At 39.5% G+C, this 10,961-nt stretch overlaps 1 protein-coding gene across 1 annotated transcript in view; it reads right to left on the bottom strand.

The window, feature by feature from the left end:
- Positions 1-2,635: 2,635 nt before the first annotated feature.
- The window catches only part of LOC131525604 (tripartite motif-containing protein 16-like), a 47,530-nt gene continuing 39,204 nt past the window's right edge, over positions 2,636-10,961 (bottom strand). Inside the window, exon 6 of the mRNA XM_058753434.1 lies at positions 2,636-3,242. Coding sequence (XP_058609417.1) covers positions 2,713-3,242 — 530 coding nt within the window. The 3' untranslated portion in view covers positions 2,636-2,712. The remainder of the gene's footprint in view (positions 3,243-10,961) is intronic.

The following is a 10,961-nucleotide window of genomic DNA, read 5'->3' as shown; positions in this document are numbered from 1 at the left end:
TCCAGTTGACTGAATATTCAGAAATGTGAGAAAATGAATCAATAAGTTTAATTGTTTCTTGTACTGATGAAGAGGGATCTTGTAAATATAGTAATATGTCATCTGCATAAAGACTGATTTTGTGCTGTATGTTTAATGTTTGAACTCCTTTAATGTAGCTGTTTTGGCGGATGGCTGCTGCTAACGGTTCGATAAAAATGATGAATGAGAGAGTGGGCATCCCTGTCTAGTTCCGCTGTACAGTGTGAAGCTACGTGATGTTAGTCCATTAGTGATGACAGTGGCTGAAGGTGATGTATATAGAATTTTAATCCAATTAATGAATGACTCCCCAAAACCAAACCTCTCTAATGTGGAAAACAGGAATTTCCAGTTGACCCTGTCAAAAGCTTTTTCTACGTCCAGAGTGACTATGGTGGCTTTTGCTTTTTGAATTGATGAATAATACATTAAGTTGTATAGTCTGCGTGTATTGGTGGATGCTAGTCTACCTTTAATGAAACCGGTTTGATCTAGGTGTATTATGGTGTGACCTTTTCTATTCTATGGGCTAATACTTTGGTGATGATTTTAATGACAGCATTGATCAGAGAAATGGGACAGTAGCTTGATGGTAATTTTGGATCTTTATTGGGTTTGAGAAGAAGTGAAATTGTGGCTGTATTCATATTAGCTGGGAGTTTTCATTTTTGTTGTGACTCACTTAACATTCTGATGAAGAGTGGTGATAAAGTGGACCAAAAGTGTTTGTAAAACTCAGCGGGGAATCCATCAGGACCTGGTGCTTTATTATTAGGCATGAGTTGTAGTGCAGAAATTCGGGTTGTGTGATGGGTGATTCAAGGCTGTTTCTTTGGTGTTCATTCAGTTGTGGCAGACTGATACTGTTGAGAAATGAGTTGATGTCATTTTGATTTGGGTCCTTTTCAGATGAGTATAATTTGCAATAAAAATGTTGAAAAATTTGATTAATTTCTTCCGGTGAGTTGGTGGATTTTCCTGCTGGGTCTGTAATAACTGAAATCGTTGCTTTTTCCTTGTTTCGTTTGATTTGATTTGCCAAATATTTACCAGATTTATTACTATGATGAAATTCTTCTTGTCTGAGCCTATGAATCAGGAATTGAGTATTGTTTATTGATTATTACACTGATGGCTCAAGGCCACCCTCCGATGCTGCAAAAGACAGCTCATCCTTTTTGCGGGCACCAAATAAGAGATCGAACTCGCATGATGCAAGCTCTTAAACTCACTCGGCAGCTCAACCGGAGGACACGACGCCTGAGAGAGAGGTCTTACTCTCGTCTCCGCATGCTCTCCCGCAACGCACATTGCTACGGCCTCATACATGGAGGTAGAAGGACCAGAGAGGAAAGCAGTCGAGGTGATTCACGGTCTTTTGGAAAAGAATGTGATTCGTGAGTGCAACGTGCCTATGGTCATGTCCTCACATGCGGGACGCTAACCCTAACCAGCTACGTGCGCTGTCTCAGCATGAGTGCAGCCCAAACACTGAACACAGCACTCGTGCCGGTCATTAGGAGAGGTGTAAAACCTGCTTCCAGAAGGGCACGGATGGAAAGGCATGTTTGTCGACACAGTTTCACCCGTGAAGCTCTTTTAGAGAATTACTCTTTAAGGAGGAAATTGCTCTTAAAGATCACTGTTGAAGCACCCAGGGGTGATCTCGCAACACTTATTTGTGTATGGGAAGGGAGAGACCACTGCCAGTGCCGTCGATCCATGAATAAAGCTGCTTCTCACACAGAGATGCTGCATTCAGCTCAGAAAAACAGAACAAGTGAGCAGATGCTGCGCTGGCCTATTTATACCCGGATGTCTGGGGCATGGCCAGCTATGCAAATTCTGCACACCCAATTTCACTGGCCTTTTCTCAATGATGTCAGAGGTGTTTGAGCTCCCAAGAGTTCGACACAACATTGAAGTGAATGACTGAAAGGCAACTAAAGTTAAAAAGGTTCAATTGTAATCAATGACCCCTTTAAATAAAGCCTGTATGTGGATTCTCAACTCCGTTGTCTCGCTCCACGTTACACAACAGGATCATTTTAAGGCAAACAAAAAACTTCTTAAAATGCAGATTTTTTATTTATTTCAAAGTTAATTCCAACCTATTAAAGGTCCTCAATGTGTAATGGGAGCACAGCTGTATGACCTCTGTAGAACAACAGTATCTTGCCAAATTTCTCCCCAAAAAATTATGAAAGTAGAAACTCAATCTGCCTCTTTCCAATCTTTTTGCCAAGATTTTTTGATGTATCAAAATCTCACTGTTAAATTGTGTCAATTTAATTTGGGTGATAAGATTCAGACTTTGTTTTTGGGACTCCTGAATATTTAAAATTGTCACTGGTTATGGAATGAGCTTTTAACCATTTTTTCCCATAGACAAACAGTGTAGTTTCCCAATTTTACAATCAATTTTAGATTAATCTGATGAAAACATATTTGTTCAGTTTTATTGTTTAAAATATGCTATTGTCAGTGACAGAAGTTCAGCTGCAGTTGTGTTTTAAAGATTAAAAAACAGAAGACCTACAAGACCTCTTACTGTTTCTCATTTGTGAGCCACTTTGGATAAAAGTGCCTGGTAAATAACTACGCATAAAACATAAATATTCTGATGTTTTATACAGCTCAGAGTTAGCATGTAACAATACAATGTGTAAAATCTCTCTACAATTTACATACTTATAATAGTTTTGCTGATGATTGACGACCATAAACATTCAACCCAGGATAGAGCGGCTGAGTGAATGTGGTCTGGACTGTGTGGATGAGGTTCATTGTGTCAGAGACGCTGTAGAAGGACAGAGTTCCTGCACTGAGATCCACATACACTCCTATTCTCCTGTAGCTGGAAGGAACAGGGAGTTTAGTCTGATTGTTATTGTGCCAGAATGAGAAACTGGAGGGAGAGCAGGACAAACTCCAGGACTGATTATTAAATCCAAAGAAACACTCATAACCAGATCCCTTCCTGCTGATGTTCTTATATGACACGGAAATACCGACACCATATACAGATCCACTCCACTCAAGCTCCCAGTAACAGCGTCCGCTCACACTCTCTTTACACAGCACCTGAGGGTATCCATCAAATCTGTCTGGATGATCAGGACACAGCTGGAGTGTGCCAGTGCAAGTCACCACTCTGTTCCCTTCAGACAGGCTGAGGCGTTTATGTGCAGTGTTTGGATCCAGAGTGAACTGATGGGAATCTGATGGAGAAAAACCAAAAAACACTGGAATCAGGAGTTGTACATTTAATTTTTTTTTTTTTTTTTTATAAATATAAATTATTTATAAATTATAAAAAAATATATATTTTTTTTTTGACATCTTTGCCTTTATTAGGATAGGACAGTATTTATACAAGAAGCGAAGTAGGAGAGGGTGGGGTGGGGTGGGGGTGTCTGGGGGCAGGATCAGCAAAGGTCCGTAAGCGCAATGGCACTATATGTCAGCGCGCTGCCCACAAGGCTATTGGCACCGACCATCTTTATTATATTTTACTTTTTAAAGATTGGTATGATCTATTCACTTGATCTGTCTAAATCAATTTTTCTCACACTGAAAGTTTGCATCTCGAAAGTTTCATGTACAGATTTCCCCTCTCACATGTCTGTCTCAACTTTCTTTAAAATTTAAGCCAAAATCCCTTTTTTATATTTTTGTGTAGCTAAATTATAAAAGCTCTTTGCTCTGATTGAAACAAGTGCTTTTTCGAAAATGGATTCATTTTCTTTTTTTCTTTTTTTTCTTTATATAAACATAAATACAAACTCATTCACATATACTGTAGGCCTATAATTCACACACGAGCACAGGCACCTATAGATGTAGACAAATGGACAGAACAGACAGATAAGTCAAGTTGAATTGTTAGAAATGTACTGGATTTGTTGTTGTAATGCTTCTGTGGTGATCAGTCAGTATTAAATGTAGCAAATTAGGGGGAATATTAATAACTAATCATAACTCGTTATAATTAATTATAATATTTGTATAAGTTAGTAGAATTAGCTTGATAAAGCAGAATTTACAGTACAATCAATTGACCAGTTCGTCTAGCGAACGCTCAGTATTGATTATTTATTAATTCAAAGAAATGGTCATTTCCAGGGTAAGGGAAATACCCTTTTTAAGGTACATTACTACTCAGAGCATGTAACAAGATCAAAATCATTAAATTGTCTTTGTTGCAAGCAGGGCATCAGAACCAAATACTCATATGTATTGTGCACAAAGTTTTGTAAAAAACTAAATCAAAAACACATAACTAGTCTAGACAAACACACACACACACACACAAATCACACGTATGTGGTGCATGGGAAGGGTAAGTTGCAATCTCTTAAAACTCTGAGGTTGTTCTTGACTCTTGTGGTTGAGAGAGAGTCCTCTCTCTTGAGTAAGCACCTGGCTGGGTGTAAAATGGGGCCTGTTGGCCCTGTGGGCCGCTGTGGAACTACAGGCTGCAATCCAGAGATGAAGATGCAGAGACTGCCGGGAGAGAAGAGAGAGAAATGCCTGATCAAGGGCATTTCCATGATAGTGAATTCCAGGGTTGAGTGAAGACGAACTCCAGTGGTATAAGTCTGACTATTTGTGGTCGAGAGCCATCTCCCTAGGCTGGGCAGACTGCACACGGCTCTCCGTGAGTCGCTTCACACTGGCAGCAATCAGAAGATTTAGCAGAAGACAGAGGTGCAGAAGTGTGCGTAAGCCCTTTAAAGTATGGGAAGAGTCACGCCTCTCAGGATGGGCTTGACTAATGAGAAAGGCTGAATTTCCAATCTGGAGGTTGGAAATATTGGGGGGTTCTATGATCCTTTGTCTGAGAGATTTGGTTCGAATGGCTCTGGCATTCTATAGTCTGATTAAATTACAAAAACCCATGTCATTCTATGAGGGGGTGGTGTACACCAAAGTTTGTGTCATTAAATGAGCATTAATTTGGTAGGAGACACGATATAGGTGGGGTACATCAACTAGTACTTCACTCATAAAGCATGCATAAAACACAAATACAATGTAAGAGGCACTATACAAGACAGTTAAAATCATACACACAATGTCATGGGATGCATGTTTATTTGTAGAAGGGTTTGTCTGTGAGTGAAGAGGAGGAAAGTTCCCTTTTATGGGCATTATGGGTATTATGGGTCTTTCCTATGGAGAAAGGGAGTGATAGTTGCTCTGCCCACATTCCTTTGAGCAATAAAACTAGTGTTATCAGATGGTTGCCCTGGTAACTGAGCCCTTTATGGTTCTTTTTTTCTGGGGAAGGGTCCATAGAACCTCACAGTTTGCTTGTTGAGTCAGGGGGTTTGCTGGATTATTCATTGAATATAATGAATAAATGTGTGTCTGATTAGTCCAAACGCAGTTGTCTCCTGTAGACAATGGCAAATGATGGAAAATAAGCAGGAAAATCAGACATGCCTCTGGCATGCAATGCTTGAAGGCCGTGGTGGCTCTCTGGCTGTTGGTGCCTGCAGGAGTGGTTGTGGATGCTGTCAGGCGATGTGCTGTGGTGATGTAGGCGGTAGCAAGGTGCAGGTCCTCGAGCTTGTGCAGCAGGTGTCGAGGCAGTGACACCTGTCACCCTGAAGTGAGTTGTCAGGGTCAGATGGTTGTTTTAGGTGTTGTTAGCCTGTAGGCAATCCGTGGTACCTGCGTTTTGGAACCGCTGGGTTGGACTCTCGCTTCCAGAGAGAGAGAGAGCAGGTGGTTCCAGGGATCGCAGGAAATGGTTATGGAGATTTTGTAGTGTGAAAAGAGTTTCAGACTGACCTAGTGATGGCGGCAGGAGGGCAGCAGGTAGTTGTTACAGGGTTTGTACACATGTTTACAAATACATTTCCATGACTTTTCCATGAATTTTGAGACAATATTCATGACCTAATGTTCCATTATTTTACAATAAGAATAAAAATCTGTTCAAATGATCATAGAATATGTTAACTAAAATTAATGACTATTAATGCTATTGTTTGCTTTCTTGTTTTAGTAATAAATACAAGCTGCAACTGAGCCAGATGTGAAGGCCCTTGCACACTGAGTCCGAAATTTTCGTTTGCGTTTTTTTCATATTTTTTTTTCATTTCATTTCATTTCATTCAGTCTGAAACTCTTTTCACACTACAAAATCTCCATAACCATTCCCTGGAACCACCTGCTCTCTCTCTGGAAGCGAGAGTCCAACCCAGCGGTTCCAAACCACAGGTACCGCAGGCAGTGTGTAAACGTGATTGACACAACGTGAAGTCGTATTTATTTATTTTTTCCATGCAAAAATTTTGGACCAGTGTGCAATACTCCACACAGAGTATCATATCACATCACTGAATATTATCATTTATTTAACTCAGTTAGCCTAAATGCAGGAACTGAATTTCGTTTTGGAAACTTTTTCTCTTTCGCAACTGTTTACATTCACTTAAGAAAAAAACGACAATGCTTATGAGGATACTCAATTTAATGTCATTTTGTGTGTATTTTTGTCGCTTAAACAAAACAAGCTGCGCTTTAGAGCCCTGTATTTCAGCCCAAAACTCTGACGGGTCCCGACTTATTTACGGCTTTGGGACAAATTTCATGTCATAGCTCAGATGCGGGCTGGGCATCGGTCTTGTTTTAGGCTTCCTCCTTATTTTTATATTTTCGATATCCATCAATTATTATGGTGATGAAAAGGATTTGCCACGCTGGTGGAAACAACACGATGCTACCGCGACTGTCAAGAGCGGCACGGATGGTGTTTAGTGTGCAGCAGCAGCAGTAAGTGTTGGAAGAGTTCTGTGTGTTAAAGTGCACGCAATAAAGCTTGCAGCAAAACCCCAGCAAATAATTACCATGATGAATGTGTCAGAGCCAGAGTTTTGGTTCATTTTTGTGACGCAGAAAGTGCATCCTGTTTGTTTTATAAAAAAGCACAATGTATGTTGATATCGTGAGTGCACAAAAATAAAAGTAGACCCTTAACAGTCCCGAATGATATAACAGTGGAAACAACCGTCATTTTTGCTCATAAAGGTAAGACTAATACAAGGGAAAAAAAAATACAAGTGATCACTCTGGCAACTCCAAGTCCTGCAGAGCGCGCTTTAGCTTCCACTCTCTGCACAAACGATTGGATACGCGCCTAGCACAAAAGTTTAAACTAACATTGTGATGTGCTTTTTTAAGTATTTTATATAGATTTTATTTTAGTCAAGTGGCGATGATTTGAGAAGGCTAAATTGATCAAACATATAGGCTAGCTCACTGTCTGCAGCTGGCCACTTGGTCGTTAGGCTACTTTAAAAACAAAACTTGAATTTAACAAACAAAAACATGTTCCAAACATATTCATACCTGCAAACTCACAAGAGGTCAAAAAGGTGCCATAGTTCGGAATGTGACCTTTATAGGGGGGTCTGGGGACATACCCCAGAATTTAACGTAAATGAAGCGTTCTGGTGCACTTTGACAACAAAATAAAGGAAAAAGACAACATATGCTTCAAGTAAAAAAAAAAGCAAATTTATACCACAAACTTTTTAGACGGAGCAACTCTGTTGTCATCAGTGTTCTTACTTCTCTTTGTGCGCAGTGGAGTAATCTATTTTTGCTAATTTTAATGTTCACATTAGAGTACTCATACTATCAACAAACTCCATCTTTTCACTGCAGAGAAAACTGCATCTGAAGTGACATTAGATGTATTTACACAGACTGTTTAATTTTGAACATAAAAGTTAAAAATGTTGGGAAAAATGCAATACTTTTAAATATGAAACCAAACCACCAGTAGAATGCAGCAAATGACTGTTTTAATGAGTGAGTCATTAGTCATTCATTCAAAAATGAGGCAAGTGACTACTGTCTTTATGAATGGCTTACTGAACCATTGACTCACTTGATTTGTTCAAAAACAAGGATTCATTTATTATCGAAACACTGCTGTATTGTAATATTGTATTACAAATTGTGAACTTTGTGTCTGCTTCACTCACAATGAACAACTTCCATGCCGACGACATGTTTACATGTAAGTGTGACGCTCGGAGGATCAGCTCGTGAGATGAGGTGTGTTGCGATTTGAAGCAGGGGCGCGCAGACCAATGGGACATCAAAGTACCGCGAGAGCATTTCGAAAGCATGCGGAGCCATCTGCTCTCTGTAGCTCTCGGGGTGCTTTGATTTCATACAGCTATTGGTCTGCACGGTGCTGCAACAAGTCGAACCGAGAAAGGGACTTTGGTCAAACACACTCCAGTCCATGAGCTTGCTAGACAATTGACCAGAGGTGGGTAGTCCAGGGGCCAAAGAGTAAAAGTCCTGCCATATTTTTGTTCCACCCATGAACTCAGCAGCTGATTTCACCAGAGGAGGAACCAAGTCATTCATTTCAAGTCACAAGTAAGTCTTCAAGTTATATCCCAAGTCATCAAAGAGTTAAAGTCAATGAGATAATTAAGTGACTAATTAAATGATGATTGTGCATTAGTGATGAACACCTGTTGTTAACAATCAACGTCACTGAAGAAAAGAGAAACACAAGAATTACAAGTGACTTCAGCCACAGCCTTGGATGAAATTGACTGAAAAAAAAAAAAAAAAACATTGCCACCATAATTGTGGTCAGTGTTTGCTTTAGTTGGGCTCTTGAGCCTTTTAATAATTCAAAGAAATTTGCTTTAAGCAATTGCAAAATTGTTTCACAGCAAACATTTGTGCAATGCTGAGTCAAGCCTTTGAGTCAGCGTAATAGATTAGCTTATGCTTTCTGCTTACAATTTCTCAACAAACATTCTTGGCTTCAATCTCTCTGGTTTTAGAATTTCTCTGTTTGTTTTACTAACTACGTTTGATTACAGATCTGAAAAAAAAAGTCTTAAGCAAATGACACCATAACGCTTCGATATTGAGAAGAAAAAAAATATCCTGTATAGGATTGGGTTTTTAGACATGAACATTTATCATATGATCCTCAACAGTGGTGACAATAATTACTCATACTGCATTGCATGATGGGAGTTTTTCATGCATTGCAGCATGAAGCATTTTATTGATTGTCATCATTGATGAGATTTATACGCTGGTTCTTGATGTCTGTGTGTGTCTAAATATTACTGAAGTTCAAATTTTTATATGCGTTACATAGATTTAAAATGTATTCACTGTAACTTCTAGGGAATCACTTTATTTGCATGCTGTAGTTTAACAGGGTTGATTATGCACTGATTAGAGCACTGATCTTTCTGCTTTACAACACCACATGCATTGCTACTGAGAGAGATCTACCAAAAGAGTCAAGGGTCAAAAGCCCAACTAAAGCAAACACTGATCTCAATGATGGTGGCATCATTTTAACCAATAAAACATCAACATCCGATCCTCTGTAATTGTAAATAGCAGCAGGTGTTCATCCCTAATGCATCCCTAATTAATTAAAAATTTAATTAGTTACTTAATTATCTCATTAACTTTAACTCTTTGAGGACTTGCTTGTGACTTGAAAGGAATGACTTGGTTCCTCCTCTGGTGAAATCAGCTGCTGAGTTCATGGGTGGAACAAAAATATGGCAGGACTTTTACTCTTTGGCCCCTAGACTACCCACCTCTGCATAAGGATTACTTTATCACAGAATATTTATTTTGGATGTGACTTAATTTAAAAGTAGACATTTCAAGCTTTCTATACATATATTTCTCATGTATTTGAGGTGAGTATTCGCGGAGATTCATGTTGTTTCATTTACGTGTCTGTGAAGAGAGGAGACGGAGCCGGCAGAGAACGCACCCTGTTTATTTTCTTTATTTTAGAAAATTTTTCGATGTTATTATGACTATATAGAAATAAAAGTAGACCCTTTGCAGTTTCAAACGATACCTTATTCTTATCTGTACGATCAAAAGTATTTTTAGTTATTTTCGCGGTCATAAAGAAAATACGAGACAGGGGGTTAACTTCAGGTTAACTTAAAATTATCATACTGTAACCCCCACCCAGAAATTGCTTTGCTCTCCCTTACTCTTATCAAAGTGTGAACGATCATACATCCCCTTCACAGTTTTGCCTTGTGGTCAAAGCCACAAAGGAAAAACACATACATGCATCCACACAAAATTGACTAAACCTTCCTCATATCAATTTACAGAACTTTATATACTTAATGAGTGCTGTGTGTGATACAACCAGGTTTGCAACATTACCTATTAATGTATATACTGTATATATGAATGCAGGCGTCAATGCTCAGCATTACCCACTGGTATTTGGTCTTCATATTTTCAGCGCAATGTGTAGGTTAATCTGGAATTGGCTTGGAAAGTAAATAATGCATAGGAAAAACATTAAAGACATTGTTGCAAACGTGGGCTTTAACTATGCAAATAGACCTCATACCAGAGAGAGGCCATACCATGGCCACCTCTGACAGCATCAGCCAATCAGAATGCTGGATCTGAAAGGTGCCAACTTGCATATTCCGCCCTCTCAGGGAAGGAATAAAAGGTTCTCTCCAAGACAAAGAATTGTGCTAAGTTATGCTGTATGCTAAGTGGTGTGGTCAACCGAGTGCTAAGTTATGCTGTTGTACTAAGATGTTGTTGCTAAGTTAGACTGCTAAGTGGTGTGGTTGACCTTGCATTAAGCTACTAAGCTAAGTTGTTCCAAGGAGAAACAAGGAAGTTCTGCAAGAAGTGAGTATGGTGAGTTTGGAAACTGCCACAGCAACAACGACCACAAGCTTGGTGCCCCCCATCTTCTGCGACGACTTCAGAATCTTCTCTTCAGCAATCCTCTGCTTGTGAGTTCCAAGCTGCCAGGATCTTCTCCAATGACCATAGAATCGTCTCTTCAGCGATCCTCCGTTTGCGAGTTCCAAACTACCATGATCTTCTCCAACAACTTCAGAACGTCAGCGATCCTCCCACCTGCGTGTTCC

This window comes from Onychostoma macrolepis, chromosome 19 (genome assembly GCF_012432095.1).
Source record: "Onychostoma macrolepis isolate SWU-2019 chromosome 19, ASM1243209v1, whole genome shotgun sequence".
NCBI lineage: Eukaryota > Metazoa > Chordata > Actinopteri > Cypriniformes > Cyprinidae > Onychostoma > Onychostoma macrolepis.
Note: the sequence above shows the minus strand (reverse complement) of the source record. Positions and strands in the feature narration are given on the sequence as shown.